Source organism: Lates calcarifer, linkage group LG11, assembly GCF_001640805.2.
Source record: "Lates calcarifer isolate ASB-BC8 linkage group LG11, TLL_Latcal_v3, whole genome shotgun sequence".
Classification (NCBI taxonomy): Eukaryota; Metazoa; Chordata; class Actinopteri; family Centropomidae; genus Lates; species Lates calcarifer.
This window is the reverse complement of record NC_066843.1, coordinates 3,017,608-3,037,188: the sequence shown is the minus strand read 5'-3', so window position 1 is coordinate 3,037,188 and position 19,581 is coordinate 3,017,608. Positions and strand designations below refer to the sequence as shown.

Below are 19,581 nucleotides of genomic sequence, written 5' to 3'. Positions count from 1 at the left end.
ACTTTTGATTTGTTATAGATCGATGGTCACAGTGCACAGTCTGGAAACAACCTCCTAGGAGGCTCTGTTCAGGGCAAAAAAAAAAAAAAAAAAAAAAGTCCCCTCTCCCATAGTAACTGTCTTAATCAAAACAGGAAGAGGGCTGCCTTATTTTCAATGAACAGCATGAAGCTACTCAAAATGGCAGATGGTGGAGTCATTGAAAAAATGCCACTTGCAACAGCTGTACTCTCTTCAATAAAACACCAAAAGAAGCCTTTGAAGGAGGAGGGAAAAAGAGCAAAGAGGCAAACAGCACAGACGCTGGAGACAGCTCAGTGGGCTAAAGACGCTCAAAACTAACATTTACATCCACTGTTAGTCATATACCAAAGTCAGAGTTCTTCCTACAGATTTTTAAAGTAACCATTTGCAGAGAAATGGTGTGGTTTTCAGTTTATGTGCAGACTTTTCTGAATGGCCACTGTACTAAACTGTAGTCCAACCAATTACCAGCTGCTTTTGATGATAGCTGCCTTGAACAGTTGCAAGGTAACATTAGCATGCTAACACCTTTCTTAGTGCCTAATCCTTCAGTAAACATATTAAGTTGCTATTACAACTTTACATGTATTTACTGGAATGATGTTAACTACGTAATCAAAGTAATCAAGCTTGCAAGCTAAATTATCTAATGCCAAGCATGGCTAGCTGTTAGCCTGTGAACTAGCATTAACTAGCATTAGTGGCTGCAATTAGCTTGAGAAATAACTTATTACTGATGCTAATAACTAAAAATCCAGCCTTGGAGCAGAGCCTTTTTCTACAGAACGTCATTCTAATGCTCAGATAAGACAATCTAATATTGTTGTTTATTCAATATTTATAGATTTTAGTGGCCTTCCCGTAAACCATATACTATACGCGAGTAAAACATCATGACTTGATAGAATAAATACAATCTCATTGTATGGGTTTTACTGCACCCTCTTTTCCTCAAGAGCCAGATATCTTCCTTAGGACTTGTTAAAGACCAAAACAAAAACTAAAAGGAGAGTGAATATTGGACTTACCTTTTCCTAGGTGAACTGAAACAAGGCTCCAAGTGATTGCGAATGTTGCTTTGTTGGATGTATAAATATGCACAACATTCGGCTTAACAACTTGATAATATGATAATGTGTAAATATGAGAAGTAGATCTGAAGTCAAAGCCAAACCACTTCATAGTTTAGGACAGAGCACACCAGTATACTTCCCCAGCATCATGGTCCAGTGCAACACATTTCACATAGACACAGATACATATACTGCATATTGCACCTCCTAAATAGTAGTAATTGGCTCACTTGGCTGATGGTTTGATTTCCTGTCCGTTTTTGAGCCACTTGATTGGAGCGTCGGGGTCAGCCACTTCCACAGAGAGCTGGATCCTCTTGCCCTTGTCCACTGAGTAGGCTGAATCCAGCTTCCTCAGGAAAGCTGTGTATTAATAAAGTATCATGTTAGTATAGTTCACCCCCTGCTTTAATAGCCAAATAATCCATAAGTGCCAACCAGCAGCAAGCATATGCCAGCACACATTCCACCTGTCGTTCCAGCTATATAACTTTTCCCCTGAGGCCTTTAAACACTGCTGGTATTTACAGCCTGCAGCATTAGAGAGCTCTCGTTTCCCGCCTGCCGCCTCACTCTTAGTGCACAGTCTGCTTTTTGCCTCGTAACCCCTCTCTCCCGTCTCTTCCCTCGCTCCTCACCGTCACTCTTTTTGGGCTCGATCTTCATCTTCTTCAGCCTCTTCAGCATGCCCCTCAGGTCTGTGATGCCGTACTGAAAGGCAATCTTCTCGTAGTCGCAGGGCTTGGCCGCCTTTAAGATCTCCCAGACGTCCACTTCCTCTTTGGGCTCCTCCTGTTTCTTCTCCCTGATCATGATTGTGAATTAAACCAAATTTAAGATGTCTGAAGATGGAAGAAGCATCTCTGAAAGATGTCGATGACCTTACCTTTTCTTGAGCAGCGCACTGAAGTCTAGGTCACCAGCATCCTCACCTGCGTCTCCACTGGAGTTCAAATAAAAGAGATTTGGGGGATTATCATGCTACGTTTATGAACATGTGCTATTGACAAAACAGCATTAATAATACACATAACAAATCCCCTTTTCTTCCACATTACATAGATCTATAAAAAGCCACAGAAATTACAATCCCAACAAAGACAACATGAGCAAATACTTCTAATAAATTAGTGCAGTGTAGTTAAAGCTTACCCTTTTTTCATCCTGTGTTCAGATAGATGCAAAAATAGGACGTGTGAGAACATAGAGCACAGCATTTGACGAGGACTACAAGCTATCATCATGCCCTAAATTCAAGTGACAGAAATCACAATAGACAAGCAACATGTAAGCAACAGACATGACAGAAATAAGCTGTAAGCAACTCTGCATACTGTTCAAGCAGAAACATATCACAGGAGGCATTTAGGTATGAGACATAAAGGAGATTTAAAAGAGGCTCTTCCTCACGAAGGTGGCTGAATAAGCAAAAGACATTTTGTTATGATTAGCATCGTGTGAGAATCCTCAGGAGGCAGACATACTGTAGTTCCTCTGTATTTTGGCTGCTGTAAAAGATCCCATTGACTCTAAGAGAGTGATGAAAAATCCTTTATGGTTGAAATCTAATCTTGACTGTGCAGGTTTTTAAAGATGGCTGAAGTGTTTATTAAGCGTTAAAGGTGATGTTATACGTGTATCATTGAGTGGAAGTGCACACTCGAGAATCAAGGGAAAAAAGGTAGTTTCATACAGAATAATATGTTGAGAACTTCACAGAGGGGGCGTGGGCTACGGCTCTGTTACACTGCATAAACCTTTTATTACTCCTCACATGCACATTTGCAGGTGATGGGAAAAATTCACGTGGTCTTGAGTCATCAGTCACCCTCTTGTACTCAACAAGGTGACAAGTACTATATGTGGCACACGCCAATAAATGTCTACAGGCTCGAGTGCTTGTTGTTTTCCACTGTGAATGGTTTTGGCAGCTCCTTTACAATATGGAGTGTATTTTCCTGGCATGGTTGAGGCTCATTGAACCCCTCGGCGAGCAAGATAAATGCCAATAAATTCAAAGCCATTCTGAGTGATCATGTTCGTCCTATGGATGAACAGTTCATCCAAGGATAACATCCATCCATGTTATCCTTGCCATTCCGATGGGAGTAAATTCTCCCAAGGTGATAATGTCCTCGTTCGCGGGGGAACACGTGATCACTAAATGGTTGGGTGAGCGTGAAAATAGTGTTAGTCATGTGCTGTGGTTGTCGCTAGATCTCAACCTACTTCAGCACTTCTAAAGAGACCACCATCAAACAGGAGGAAGAGTCACATATGTCACGTTTCATGTGAAAAATGCATCTTTTTCATGCTGCTGCAGCCACAACTCATAAAAGTACAGTTGATGTTGAGCATGAAAGCATAAACTGAAATCTAAACCTTGCTTTCTACCAAGTTTCCAAGTGTCAGTGACACAGACTTAAAGAATAAAGAACTGAGGTTGAAATGCTTTGACCGCAAGTGTTGGACCTTTCCTGACTCCCATTGGAAAAATCAAAAATTGCACACAACACCCAGGTTGACCTTGCCAAACCTCAGCCACTTTTACATTCTTTTTCATCTCTGTGTTGTATTGCTGCAGTGACGTGGCCCATGTCTTTTTGAAAATCCAAGTGAAATTCAGTGACAAATTAATTCTTTAAGCTGCTGTTTGTGGTGAATTTTAGCTGCAGTTGTCTACACATTGGCTTCAACATGATTACCACTTGGTGCTTCCTTTATTTTGGCATTCATCTGTGTGTAACATTGCCATGACATACAGTCTTAATGCTGTATGCTTACATGACACACTTAAACACATTGCCTTGTCAAGAATAAACATACTGTGGCATAATATGAATGCAAGCTCCCCTCAAATGCTAACGAACTGTAGTGCCAACATACAGTACAGAATATTTTCTGTTTCCTATTGAAGCCTTTTCAGCTGTAACCGAAATGACAACATGAAGAAGAAAAAATAGCCTGATATGCCCCAGGGCATATGATGGAGAGCTTGGGCTATTTCTGACATGAAACATACATTAAAGTCTGGAATTTTTAAAAAACTCCAGAGAAATAATGAGTGAGCAGGAGTGAGTAAAGTACTGGTTCCCAACTGTGACTGATGCACCCTGTCAGATGAGCTATTTCAACTATTTAACTAATTTTTACCATTTAATTATTACTTTTAGCTAACTATTGTCAACCATTTGTTACTTTTAGCTAAAGATTTCAACCATTTATCTGTTAGTTTTAGCTAACAATTTTTAGCATTTAACCATTAGTTTTTGCTTGCTATTTCAAGCTTTTATTTTATTTATAAGCTTTTGTTTTAGCTAACTTTTTCAACCATTTATCTGTTACTTTTAGCTAACTACTTTTGCCATTTAACTGTTACTTTTAGCTAACTATTTCAACAATTTATCTTAGTTTTAGCTAACTTTTTCAACCATTCATCTGTTACTTTTAACTAACAGTTTTTAGCATTTGTCTCTTACTTTTAGCTAACTACTTTTACCATTTATCTGTTAGCTTTAGCTAACTATTTTTACCTAACCATTTTGACCATTTAACAAGTATTTTGAGCTAATTATTTCAACCATTTATCTGTTTCTTTTAGCTAACAATTAAAACATTTTAAGCTCATGACTTTGACTGTTTGTCCAGTACTTCTACATTTCAACCATTTCACCATTGCTTTTAGATTTCAACTGCATTACTTGTTATTTACTTATCTGTTTCAACTATCTATCCTGCTTTTAGCTATCTATTCCAAGTATTTGCCCATTATTTATAGTTGACTTATCAATTTATTTACTTTTAGCTAACTCAATATGTGACTGTTTTTTAAAATTAAATCATATTTTCTATTTTGTCAAATCAGGAGAGTATTTTCCACATACCGCAGAGGTAGCCTCTGAGGTAAGTATCACCAGTTGGGAATCACTGTCCCTAAAGAATGGTGTCAGATCACATGTATTTGGTGGTGCTGCTGTTATACAAGTTAATAGAAACACACAGATTAGTATCAAATTGGAAATATGATCTTCCATACTCACCTCCTAGAGGCTGAGCTGTATGACCTCCACATAACACAGTGTTTAACACACTCATCCATTATCTCTCCAGCAACATATTTGAGTTTTAACCAACTTTTCACTTTTCATTTATCACACCAGCCTCTCCCTCACCCTCTTGCTCACCCTCATATTAGCATTCTGCAAATAAGCACTCTGACATCCTGTCTAATGCACAATATGATGCTGTCTTTTTGCATGTTGCATTTCTCATCTTACCTGTGCCTTTTTGCTCAAACGCTAATGAGGAAAGGAAATTATATTTTTAAGCACAAATTACAAATATGGAGATTCAAGGTGTCAGTGTGAAGGTGTTGGCTGATTTACGATCACACAGCGCACATACAGTATGCAGGATGAGAACAGCTGGAAAAAAAAAACTCATTAAAAAGCTACACAGTCACAGGATACATACATAGATACACTTCACACAGACAGAAGCAGAGACAGAAATAGACAGTGAGGAAAACAGGTACGTATAAAAAAAAGTCCCTAAAGAGACTGTCACTAAGACGTGACGAAATACATGAGACGCCAAACCATTCGGGACTCCAGGTGAAGCAAAACAGCAAGGCGGCAGACGCATTGAGACGTGACAGAAAGAGAAAGATGGCAGCCAGACTGACTCGTACAAAGTCAGCTACAACTGAGGGATAGACAGACACACAGGCAGAGACACTCGTTGAGACTGACAGATACCCAGAGGCAGCGATCTACAGAGGAACATATGGGAGACAGTGTGACGGGTGACATGTTGAGTAGACCCTCGCCGACACTGACACTCACGATCGCTTAAACGCCTCCAAGATGTTGTCCTGCTGCTCCTCTTGTACAGCTGAAACCGTACAGAAGGAGGAAGACGGGTGAGAGCTCGGCTAGGTTAATTCATTACACAGCAGGCTTGAGTAGCAAAGGAATAATGGACTGATGACCTCGCTAGGCCACTAAATGATAGGACCTAATGTGTATCGCACTCACTGAGTTATTGGCTGACAAAGCCAGTTACATAGTAATGGTGAACACGCTGAATGGAAGATGACAATAATGTGATTAAGTGTCTGTCTCAGGACCCTACCCTGCACGGAGATGTCGAATGTGCAGCTGTCGCACTTGTCTTTGGAGGTGACCTCGCAGCGGTAGCCACCTGCGTCTCCATCCACTACTTTGATGATGCTCATCTCGTAAGTGTAGATCTGACAGAGAGAGAGGGGATGATATGCTAGCAACACACACAATTAAATGAACAGCCATGCACTCACAAACACACAGACAACATAACGATATCGCTTTGCTGATAAAGTCAAAGGGCCAGTGGTCCATTTAATGAAAACTCTGCGATGTAAGTGACGCTCCTGCAGTCTCACAGCTTTATTTAAAAGTTGAGAGGCGGTGTGTACTTCCTCAGAGACAAAACAGAATGGTTGGACAAAGAGTATCTTTTGGTTTAGTTTGAGATCTTAATATTGAAGCTCACATGTAAAGCAGCTGCTCTGAGATGAAGAGGGAAACTGTTGATCAAATCTGACCATTCAGTGAGCGTTTTTGTATTTTTCTATTTAGAAGCTGTTCTATACAACAATGTTGACAAAGACTAGATGGCTCTCAAAAGTGCCATTGTAAAATCAATTATCTTGATTGTGAGACTTATTTCTTGTACAGTTTTTCAATTACACTGTATTAGTTGTCTGTGAAAGTCCTCTATTTATTGATTCCCATTTTCTTCTTTCATTTTGATTAAACTCAGTCATATATAAATGTGTTTATTGTTAGCACTATTAGAATACCCTGTGGGTTTTGATGAAGAACTCTAATGTGCCATGGTGTAAATGTTGTTTCAGTGTTTTTTTTTATATTCATAACAATAACACTTAAGATTTGTGCAATTTGGTCACATGGAAATGTGTTGAAAGTACAGTAGAGGTGAATAAATTGTGCAGCTGAATGTGGGCTGCATCAGTTAATAAAAATATCACATTTAATCCTGAAAAACACATCTTGGTTTTTTCCTGAATTTGAAAAAGTAAACAAGATAAACAGTCTGCAGTCGTGCTTGCAGCTCTGTGAGGCTGTACCTAGGCACAGTGGATCATAATCAGCATGCTAACATATGCTAATTAGCAATAAACACAAGTACAGTTTAGGTTCATGGGAATTAAATTAATTTTGTAGGTATCTGGTCATAAACCAAAATATTGGACAAATTGAAATTTTGTCACAGTATCACCAAATTCTTTATCCTTTGGTATTTGCTGCAAATTTCATGTCAATCCATCCAATAGCTGATCAGCTGATCATCAAAGTCAGTAGGATTCATCCTCTGGGGACCGTGAATGTCTCTACAAAATGTTCACAACAAACCATACAATAGTCTTTCAGTCTGGACCAAAGTGATGGACCAATTGAACGGCTAAATGTCTGTGTGTAGCAATGATTGAAGATTATATTGACACATACTCTTTCTTTCTTAACCCAATCGGCAGAGGCAGATAGCCGCCCACACTGACTCTGGTTCAAGGTTCTGCTCTTAAAGGAAGTTCTGCCTTGCCACTCTCACCTGGTCCTTGCTCATGGTGGGAATTGTTGGGTCCCTCTTTATATTAAAACATAAAGAGTATGGTCTAGACCTGCTTCGATCTTAAGTCCGTTGTGATTTGGTGCTATATAAATAAAAATTGACCTGACTGGACTTGACATACAGCATGAGCACACAAACCTTGGTGTTCCTGTCATAGGACTCTTTGAACTGCAGGTGCTTTCCAGCTTTACTACCTAGGTCGAGCCACTTCCCCTTCAGCCATTTCATGGTTGGCTTCCTTGTTAAGTTTGTGGAGTCCACTTTAGCCACAAATGTGATGTCCTTGCCTGGCCAAGAACAGGAATGAAATACAGTGATTAATTAAAATAGATTAACCCACCCGTTGTCCAACTGGACTTTGGCATTAAGTGAGGCCACTCCTTTCATCCTGGATATAATCCAAGATTTTCACGACGGATAACTTTCCCAGACCTTTTGTTGCTGTGACGCTCTCTGGCCTCTCCACAAATAGACCGGTCAGCTCGGACATCTGAGGTTCCTCCCCTGGTACATGCTCTGTGATGTGTGTTATATAGAGGGATCACAGAGGACACATTAAAACAAGAAAACACGATCTTAGCACCACTCAGAAAAAGACACAACAAACAGATTGTAGACGACAACACGAGGCAAGGCGACCAAGCAAACCACCAGTCCTCTTAATCCTGGTGCTTTTACAGTGAAATACCTATTTGCTGATCATTTGCAAAACGTCATCAGAGTAATTTAATGATAAGAAGTCTCAAATCACTAAATTCCTCCCTCTGAGTACAAGGATCTATTCCTTTTTTATGGTTATTTAGCGCTGAAACTGAGCAACAGTCTTTCCATGAGGCAGAACCGTTAAGCATGTTTGCATGAATGCCTTTGCTATTTCGCTGCATAAACCATTTGGGACCCTTTGACAAATGACAGGCGACCAAGGAGCCCCCTGGAACAGACTGGCCCCAGGGGAATAAAGAAACTCCTCAGATCACCTCTGAAGACATCACATTAGGGTTGACTCTCTGCAATCTTCTGCCACCCTGACAGAACATAAAGCTGATGCTGCACGCTCTTATCTTGACGATAAAAAATGAGCTGCTCTTTTATCCGCTCACTTGTTTCTTTTGCAAGTAAATTGATGTAACCTCTGTAAGGTGTTTGCTTGTCAGTTGATATGCTTTACAGAGACGCTAACGTATTCATTTCTCTTACCATCAGGAGGCAACTCTGCATCGGAGGGGGGGGAAACAGAAAGAGAGAGCGGGGAACACGTCAGTCTGTACAGTATCTTTGCTGTGCTGTTAAACACAAGTGTTAATTGGCCCAATGATAATCTTGATTTCAGGTGAGGAACACTCACACATTAAATCAACGTGCTCTCACACTACAAAAAACACATCTTTCTTCCTCTGACTCTAATTAACAAATCCTGCCTGTTTTTTTTTTCCTCTTACCAAAAAAAAAAACACACAACTGTTAATTGGTTACGTCTCCAACAATCAAGTTCAGAATCACTGTAATTGTGCTGAAGTCAGGAGGAGGAGTTGTTAACTGTTCATACTGTACATAAACTGTTTCTCTTGTTTCTGACTTAGACATATAAGTTTCACAGGAAAAGGTTTAGGGACAAGCAGTAAAAAGCAGTAAAACTAAAGCCGCATCGGGCCACCAATCAAGTAGAGTGAGTAGGGCCCCTGGCTGGACATCCATTGGACGAGAGCAGTTGCTGAGAGAATGGATCCAGGGTCACGTGTCAAATTAAGGTCATGCGCTACCATAAATTCAGAGAGCCACACCGTCGGCGCCTCTTCCTCTCCCTCTCTCTCTCTCTCTGCTTTTATGGGCTCAGTTAATTTGATCTTTTAATCAAAAGTGCCCCTGAGGACAGATCCAAGTTCAGATGTTCAGGATGATTTAAAAGGTTTCGGTTAGAATGCTAAGTGGGTAAAGCTGATCCTGGAATAGCACCCAGGGGACACTTTTGAATGTTTACACTCTTATTTATTTATGTCACATTGGACACTCGCTGTGTTTGGGATGAGGGTTGCTAAGTGAAATTAACTCCACACGCTAACCTTGGCTCTGGGAATGTTTGGATTCTGGACAAAAGTCCACTGGGACTAATTGACTGAAACCCTTCTGCAAACCCTACTCATATTTCAGATGATTTGTAACAACTCCACAAAATTGCTAATGCTTAACTTTTTACAGGTCCAGTATTTCCTCAGAATTCTCCTGATCCTTTCTAGAAACTTTCTTGGGAATAACTGCAAAATTTGGAGCCTATTTTAGAGAACATAGAGATGTTAGGAGGTCGGTAGACAAGTTGATTTCTGCTTTCCCAATCTAACTGACAAAACCCTCTAACGGTAGTAGGAATTATGACTTGTGTATCAGGCAAGAGGATCCACAAGTTAATGCAGGGATGAGTTAAAAGTTAACAAAACATCAGACATAAATGTTTCACGTTTCCTATTGACAGTCAGTGTTGGTTTCTTTTCCCATATCTCAATCAAGTGGTTATTAGCTATAGCCACGGCAATGAATTGCTCTAATGAAATAGTCATTCTTTTGCAAACCACAATGATTCCTTAACGTTAACTAAGTAGTTGTTTTTAAAAACCCTTTACTCCTGCCCCCCAAACCCTAACCCAACCCCCTAATCCTAAATCTTCTGACAACCAGGTCGGTGTTAGGAAGTCAACCCACATTACGATCTTTTGTGTCTTGTGTCTAAACCTATCCAAATCTTGACCATAGCATTGTCACGTCATTCCTAATACTTTTTGGAGGTACAGACAATTGATGTTGCTGAAATATTTTATCATATTTAACATATTTTCTCATATAATTTGGGAACTTCTCAGTTTGGTCCAATTAGTTATGTTGAGTTTAAATGCAGTTAGTGTACAGACTACCTCGTCAGGACTCCTTGGCGTTGCTTTTTAATACACCGAGTACCCCTTTAGTGTCACTTTACTCCTAATATATGTAGAATTTCATACTTTCCTGTAGAAAAATTGCACATTTTTGCATGTCCAACTGTCCACCTGTACAGTATCTGAAAGAATCAAAGGTACACTAACACAGCATTTAACTGTAATTGATTATTTGGTCATTTGAACACTGTATTTTACTTATACTAGCACCAAATTACCAAGCTATTTCTAGGAACCTTACAAGGAAGTGATCAGGAAATTATCAGGAATTTATGGACCCATAAAAATAAGCGTTTCATGCTTCTAATATTCCCAAACTGGATATTACTACATTAAAATAGTAACATATCTGTCCATTCCATCCATAAAATATAGCTCTATACATAGAATGTATAGTAGTGTAATTTCACAGTTATTACTTATTCAGTATATCATCAATTTATCATCAGAGCACCACCAGGCAGAACACACAGTGTCTCATGTTGTACATACTGTAAAGAAAGGAGCCACAGTTAGATCGCAAATGATGAACAAAAACATCAGCGGCACTGTAATATTCTCCAGCAGTATGATGTAGTATATCCACATATCACACACAAACATGATATATACCCAGCAGCAGAAGTACAGGCAGGATATATCACTTTTTATACACCAGACCTTATCAGTTCATTTCACATTTAAAACACTCACACTCTCTCGGATGCTTTGGTGAAACCAATCTAACCACTATACTTTTAATCACTGTGAAGGCATGTTTTCTACTGCGAGACGCTGTCATAAGCTTCTCTGTCATCTGTCGTATTATTTACTTATTTTACTTCATCTGACAGTTAATCGGATGAGTTTTCTGTGACTACAGTTGCTTTTAAGTTGTGTCTTTGCGTTGTTTTTCATCCTTTTGTTTGTACTTGCCTTCATCTGTTTACTGTGAGGCACTCTCACTTTTGTTTACTATAAAAATACAGTTAATTTTCTGATTATTAATATTGCAGTAAGTGACCAGAAATCCTTAAGCCTAACACGTATCCCTGTGTAAAATGATGAATGTGCTGGCCGTCACCAGAGCAATCCCAGGCTTCAGGGAGGAAGAGTTTCAGTCTGTCACGTTAGCTGACAGACGCCCCTAACGCACAAGTTGGTTTTACACAAAACAAGCAGAAAAACGGAAAGCACAGGCAGGCTGGGGAAATAGTGTGTCGTGTCTTTTCCTTACCATCCCTAGGCTCATTGTTCGCTGAATGAAAAGAAACAGTTGGAACATGGAAATTAGTCATGTGGACAATGAAGGGGTTAAAACACTTCCCATAGTGCTGCTGTGGTCTCCTCAGACTGCAGAGATGTGTGCGTCTGTGTGTGCGATTGTGAATGAAAAAGCTGTTCAACAAAGATCGGATTAAAGACAATGTATAAGCCTATTCACTGGGACAACTACAATGTCTTCACACAGACTGGGACTGCACACACACACACACTCACATACAGTACAAACACAAATACACAAACAAACACATTCATAACAAAGCAAAGCTCTTACCTACAGCAGCCTGGACTTCTGTTAATGAAGAATAAGCACAGGTTAACCAGGTGAACCAGACCAAATAAGTGGTAATGCAGATGAAATGTTCTGCAAGCAGTTCATACTTACACATGCTGCTGCACATAAACACACTTAGCTTCATAAGCCAGCAGTGGCTGTGAGTTATATTGATCATTTTAGAGATAAATCGATGTGTTTAATTTAACAGATGAGTAAAGCCTCAAGTGAGCACACAAACACACACGCACACACACTTACAAAGCCAGGACAGGACAGTGCTTACCCTCTACATCAGGCTGCATCTCTGCCAATGAAAGTGACATGATAATGTTAAGGGGAACAGGAGCCATTTTGAAAGATTGTAATTGCTAGACAACGCAGCAAAGAAATGTGACAAAATGATGTGGGTTTCCTTTTAAAAGTGTGTGTTCAAAATGCAGAAAATCTGTTTAAGTTACAGCTTTTGTCACTGTTTTTGTTTCCAGGCGATGCAAAGTTACTGTTCTTGTAAGATGTCTGCACTGACGAGAGGTCTAAAAGTCTCTGCTTGGTAAGTAAACTCACTTCTTTTAAAGCAGCAGTAGCTAACTAGTTTGAAATAGCAGAGTTCCTGAGTAATGCTGAACTTTGGTTTCAGTTAAAAAGACTTAGGAGGCGTTAAAAACCAGCGTTCATCAGAATCAAAGATCAGAGTTTGGTGTGTTTGTGTTTGGACTACACAGTCACAGCTCTGGTCAAGAGATTTATAAGCTTTCTTTTCTTTTCTGTACATGGATACTGCTCAACAGCTTGGACTCAGAGTCTAACAGAATTAATCACCAGTCATGGCTGTAGAGGGCGCTGTTGCTCAGCAAAGTTACATTTTGTCGCTTTAACACTTCAAAACTTTCTCAAGATCTCAAGAAAGTGTCTCAGGAACATGTTTTTTTTGTTTGTTTGTTTGTTTGTTGTTTCCAACCTTCAGATTTTTTTCCCCCCACCACGTTCAAAACTAAAAACATTTTGAAAACAGGAAGTAGAACAAAATTTCTTACATTTTTCATCACTGAATAAAATCTAAACAATAACGCGAAAGACTGACAAATAGTAGAATTAACTTGTTACTTTTTTAATGCAAATTTTAAATCTGTGACCTGCAGAAAAACATTTTCCTTCGCTGCCCAAAAATATCTCTCTTTCAGAAACTGATGAAGCTGTTAAACCTGTTGCTCTACTATTAATATGAAGCATCCTGTGTTCAGTAACGTCATGTGCCTGTCAGTAATGTTATCTGATGTTCTCTGGAGAAACAGATGAATTTGTCATCCATGTTCTCTCAGGTCAGATGTTACTTTTTTGCTTTTTCATTGATATTTCTATGATAAATTATTTTGGGAGATGTTACTGCGGCCACTGTTCCCCTTCAAAGACAGCGACTGAGCACAAAAAATGAGTTTTAGTATTAGTGCAACTCACTGCTCTGCCTCATCACTGCACCTGCACACACACATTTAATCACTCTCAGCGAGCCACAGAAAGTTTATGCAGTGATTCATTTCAAACACACAATGAAACACACACACACAAATAACAACGAAACAACAAGATGAGCTGAAACCGCACACATCCACGAATAGACTCTATACATAAATGTATAACAAAGTACATTTTATTCTCAGGGGACTCATTACTTATTACTTAAAAAGAGCTTCTGGCAAAGGAAGGGAAGGAAACACACACATATACACTGTGTATTTCAGTGCCTGACAAATAAGAAATTGCATAGACAAAAACATAGACGCAGAACGTACAGCTCATACGTTATGTAGCTACGCTGCTGTGGGCTGCTAAACCCACACACAATTATTTCACCCATTTAGCTGAATGCGTTACTCTACACCATAGATTGGACTCGAAAGGTCAGGATTTACAGGCACACAGGGAACTGAATGAACTCTTTCTGACACACACTAAACAGCATCATCTTCCAACGTACAGCAGGACGTTTACTCATTTTAGAGTACTGCTTTTACCGAAGTAGAACATCTGAAAACTTCTTCCAGTGCCCAAAAAACAATAACTCCTGTGGCGATGTTGCTTTCTGATCTACTTTTGGTGGAAAAAAAACAGCTTCCAGTTCTAGTTTGAGGCTGATTTCTCACTGTAAGATTGAGACAAAGCACAAAATGTAAAGCTATAAAGAAACTCCTGCTCTGTGATTGTAAGGAAGAGACATCAGAACATGAGGTTTGGACTCCTACTGATGTGCCTGATAAGATATTTACAGTGGATTTGTCAAAACAGTGGAGTTTAGATCAGTTAATTAAATCACTTTGTCACTCTAACATATGATGCAGACTTTGATTTTTATGACACAGCTTTATGGAAAACTTACTCTGTAAGTAAATAAGCAGTTTTTCCTTCCACTGCATTGTCTCAACATGATAAGAACTTATTTTAAAGTGCATTTAAGAAAGGCACCGATCAAAGCCGCTCAGCTGTCGTCAGCACTCGTAGGGTTTAAATGAGCAACGCTAACACTGCTAACAAGACACTTTTACATCGGTAGCTGAAGGGCAAACGTGAAAGATTCATTTGCATGTACTGTATGCATTCACAGAATTAGGTACGCCCAAGCTGAAACACATACACACCCATATTCATATTATACATATATACATACAATGTGACGTTTACACATGAATTAAACACCTTCTATTTTGCTCCTAACACCTAATTTAATTAGCATCTCTGGAGCTTAAAATAAGCTCTGTGCTAATAAAAGAAACATCCAAGAAACACTGAACAGGAACTACTGTGTGTGTGTGTGTGTGTGTGTGTGTGTGTGTGTGTGTGTGTGTGCAGCAGCGGCACAGTGGGGATCATGCATCTCCACACTCAGTTTCCTTCACCACAGAAGTTCACTGCTTCTGTGTTTGTGTTTGATCTTTGAAATCTTACCCTCCTCCTCTGCCGGCTTCTCTGAATGAGGGGGAAAGACACACATTATTTTGCAGATGATGATGATGATGATGATGGTGATGATGATGGTGATGATGATGGTGATGTATAGACAGTTACATCTATGGGACACACAGACAAACAAACACTGAATGCGGTGAGTTTTTCTTACCCTTCTTGTCTGAAAAGGAGAGAAACAAGAAAAATGCATCAGAAAATTAAAGCATCTTCATTAGAAGCTTTTATTAAAACATTTGTTTTTCCGGTGGTTATTGTAGTTTAACTGTATAATAGCTGATTACTGTATGCATAACTCAAAAACTAAATTGGATTTCTGGAGCACAGCTTGTGGGCTCAGATTAGATGTCATGAAGACACTTACCAGCAGGGGCTGCTGCAGCCTTATCGCCCTTGGCTGCTGCAATTAAACAACAATTATGTAAATTAATTTGTACATCCTCATTATTTCATATCATACAACAGCAGCAGCACAGCGTTTGGAAAGTCACGGCTTCAAGAGCGGAGACTCGGTAAACTGTTTTAAAGAGCCGCATCTTGTGATCTGAATCCTCCGGAGGCAAAAACAAATAATCATTTCTATACATATCTGAGGGCACTTGTTCATCACTGTATTTATCTACAATCCTATGTATCATTCGTTTTTATATCTATGACTTCTTCTCTATAATGTGGGCACAACAACAGCAGGTGCACACTCTGCGTTTCTTCTAGAAACAGACATCCGACACCTGTTATAAATATGCAAAACCGCACAAAATACACACGTTAAAATAAACAGTTTCGTTTTAATAACATAAACACACATTCGCATGCACCCGCACATGGAAACAACAGTCAGGCAACCTTGCTTTATGCACCTCCTCTTGATTTCTGTAGGGTTTGCCTCTGGCAAGAGAGAGAATATTGGATTTCACCGGGGGAATAGTGCATGATTCAGATGAGGCATGGTTTACAGAAAACAGTGAGGCTGAGATAAATATAAGTAACTTTCTCAGAGATCATGAGGAATAATTGGGCTTAAAAATTCTGAAAGGGGCGGCCTCAAGACAAAAATGCTTTTGATAGGATAAGTACATCAAAGTTCCAGGATCCCAGATCTAGGTTACTTTAGAAGCTCAGGGGTGTCTAATGAGATGGCAGATTAGGCATGAGTTTCTGTCTGCCAGACAAACTAAAGCACACGGCTGCACAGCAATAATTCAGCGTTGGCAGCATTCACATCTTAACCATCTATTTCATTAATTTCATAGGTCTCTTCCCTCATTAGGGCCCCTGTTTAAATGTTAAAAAAGGTCTCAGTGCCTCACTTTACCAGGGAGGTAGAGTTGGAGCAGCAGAGCGAGTTAAAAGCCTGAGCCCCAGAAATGAATGAGGACATCATCCTGGCAGATATCGTCTCTACAAACCACCAACAACAAGCCACAACTGGCACTGCAGAGCAAGTATCCCATGAGCCTACTTAACAGTGGGTCTAAGATATCAAGGCCTGGCCTTGGCACTCAAGGCTGGCACACCATGTCTGGCATACTGGTGGTGGTGGGGGGGGGGGCAACACTTCTATTTTGGATAAGGTTTGTTTTTCAGGCAGCAATCTGTTAATGCCTCACTCAGCACTTCAGTCCAAGAGGGGATCCGTGACGCACCAGGCTGTAAAAACTTTCTTTAGATTCCTGCTGAAGCATCTATCTCACCCCTCCACTGTAAATCAGAGGGAAGGCAGTCGCTGAAATTCACATTACTTAGGTGTTCTTCTAGTCCTCGGTTTTTTCACGGCTGTTTTACCTTGATGTCGAGGTGTCTACGAACAGGATTTGATCTCTGACTCGTCATGACATAACAGGAGACAAGGGGAGGGTTTGTTCTGAGAAACAATCCTCACCCTGAGAGACAACTGGGGCTTAAAATAAATGTCGTAAAATCACCATGGAAACAGATCCCCCGCTGTTTCAGATACGTGTGATTAATAATATAACCGTTTTACCAAAAACGACCTGGAATTCAAAAAGTGTGTGCTGGAGGAGCAGTCCCATCGGTGTGTCTCTAATCCAAGAGGAATATTACAGGTTCTGAGAGGATATTTTCATATGAAAGACTGTTAATAAACGCTGTTAAACCCCCTCAGCGTGACATCAAAGTAGAATAAAATGTATCTGCGCAAAGATCAGTCTAGTGTCTCAAAAACGCAACTAGACCTTTTTTGCATTTTGAGTTTATTTTTATGTTTTTTTGGAATTATATAAAGGTGTGAGGACAGTTTGCTCTGTTTCACTGAGCACATCTTTTTCATCTGCTGTTATCAGAGATGAGACACAAGAGCTTTGCCCAGCCCCCTACACCTGTAATGTCATACTAATATAAACCAGCATGAATAAGGAAAAGAAGGAAGAGGTGAGTATGACATTACTCTGACATTGTTTGATGGCGACAGAGCATTTCCAGACTGAAAAAATACATATATAAAGCTTTCTTAGATGTAAAAGTTTCAGTTGTCATTGTATGAATACCCAGTCAGAGTCTCATTTATTGTCAGTGGAGCGGCTGCACATCAATAGGAGAATCTCAAATGAGGGTTTTGCTTCACCGGTGTCAAGATTTGAGAGAAAGATATTGATGCTCAGAAACTCTGATTTGACTGTCTTGAACCTGCAGAGTGATATATGTGGTGTGACATTTTAAACAGCTCTAACGGCGCTGATTAAAAGTGTCACAGTGGCTGTTCAAACTCCTGCAGCCTGAAAAACTTAGTGTAAGCTCTCCTAAACAATGCATGAATAAAACAAGTATTTAGTTACATGATAAATTGGAATAACACCTTGAAGAGCTGGAGATTAGACTTGCTCATTTCTGGGAGAACCTGACAACCTCTTTCTTTACGTCATAACTTTAAAAAAGCATCATGGGCCGACTGTAACAAACAGCACGGTGCTGTCTCAACGCAAAGAGGAAAGATAGTGAGATCCTCAGCAATCTCTGTGCATTTTCCTCTATTACTTCCAGCAACATTGTGTGCGAAGTAAATTGAGTTTCCACAAAGGAATTTTTCAGCCATCAAGGTCACTGCTACCTCCTCTACGGATGATTACATAGGGATTTTATACATGTTATCAGGATCATCCTTTCATATCTAATTTATGAGCTTTTCACTGCTCAGTATTGCCTATTTTTTCCCCTATTTAGATAGCTAACAATGTGCGGTTGGGTATCTTAGAATATGACTGTATGTCCCTAGTGAAAGGCTTTATGCAGATGACCAAAGGAATAAAATGCAAATTATTGCACAACATCAAAAATACCACACAGAGAAAATATTTAAAGCTGTTCAAGGTACATTTTATGTTGGCAGCTTCAAGTGGCAATGAGGGGTAAGTGTTAAAAAAAACAACCACATGGATTTGAATATCCAGAAATAACAAGCATTGAATGGCAAAGGGATAAAAGAGGTAAAAAGTCAAACAGCAGTGAGACTATCATTTTATATGTGTGTTCATTAGTTAATATGTTGAAAGTGACATGCTCTGAGTGCTCTTGGTGTAAAACCTTTGGAGAGTTCGCTGGCTGGTGAAGCACCATGCTAGCTGCTCTGAAACTGCACTGGACACAGTGCATAGCAACATGCTAACATGCTCACAGTAACAATGCTAACAAGCTAATGTTAAGCGGGTATAATGTTTGCTGTGTTCATGTAGAGGGTTGAAAACATTTATTATTGTTATTATGATTCAGTAATTATTATTTAATAATAATTATTGTTATTTAATTGCATTTTAATTCCCTACACAGCTATCTCATATCCAGTCCGCTAGCTGTTAGCAACAGTTAGCACTAGCTTTTCCCAGATTAGTAAATATGCCTTAAATTGAGTGTACATGCTAGATTTTAATAGTAATTTAAAATGTTAATAGTAACATTTATTTTATATGATCATTTGCATACATTGCTAATCGTGCTAATGCTAGTGGGGACAGCGCCATTAAATGAGCAGATGCACTCAATGGGAAAATTTGTTTTATGGAAGAAGGGAAAAGTGTATGTATGTTGAAGTTAGGAGAATGAAACAAGAGTAAAAGAGGTTATCTTACCAACTGTACAAAAACTAGTTCATGTTGAGACAGTAAAAACAGATGCATTTATTATTTGTGGCCTGTGGTTCACAGCAGATATCTTTGGTACCTAAAGTATGTTTGAGAAAGAAAAAAAAATCCTCCTGCTGTGAAGTTAACACCAGCTCATCATGTGTGTCTCTTCTATTCATATCACAGCTTGCACAGCACACCATGTTAGGTAGGCAATATTCACCATCTTAGTTTAGCATGTTAGCACGCTAAACATTTGGCAATTAGCACTAAACACAAAGTACAGCAGAGGCTGATTGAAATTAAAATTGTAATCTGATGAAAAGTTAGGTGATGCCTGTTCAAAATTATTG

General features: G+C 39.4%; 1 protein-coding gene across 4 annotated transcripts in view; it reads right to left on the bottom strand.

Annotated features, from left to right (window-relative positions):
* Positions 1-19,581, bottom strand: part of mybpc2a (myosin binding protein Ca) — a 51,285-nt gene that overhangs the window by 20,207 nt on the left and 11,497 nt on the right. Inside the window, exons 1-10 of one of the 4 annotated variants that reach the window (XM_051074049.1) lie at positions 15,135-15,296; positions 12,192-12,209; positions 8,928-8,942; positions 8,163-8,246; positions 7,869-8,017; positions 6,231-6,348; positions 5,942-5,990; positions 1,984-2,040; positions 1,736-1,902; positions 1,328-1,460 (exon numbers count right to left, since the gene is read on the bottom strand). In XM_051074049.1, the coding sequence (XP_050930006.1) occupies positions 1,328-1,460; positions 1,736-1,902; positions 1,984-2,040; positions 5,942-5,990; positions 6,231-6,348; positions 7,869-8,017; positions 8,163-8,246; positions 8,928-8,942; positions 12,192-12,209; positions 15,135-15,180 (836 nt within the window). In that variant the 5' untranslated portion in view covers positions 15,181-15,296. Of the gene's footprint in view, positions 1-1,327; positions 1,461-1,735; positions 1,903-1,983; positions 2,041-5,941; positions 5,991-6,230; positions 6,349-7,868; positions 8,018-8,162; positions 8,247-8,927; positions 8,943-12,191; positions 12,210-15,134; positions 15,297-19,581 lie in introns of those variants that run through there. The other 3 variants (XM_051074050.1, XM_051074051.1, XM_051074052.1) reach the window with 3 other exon arrangements.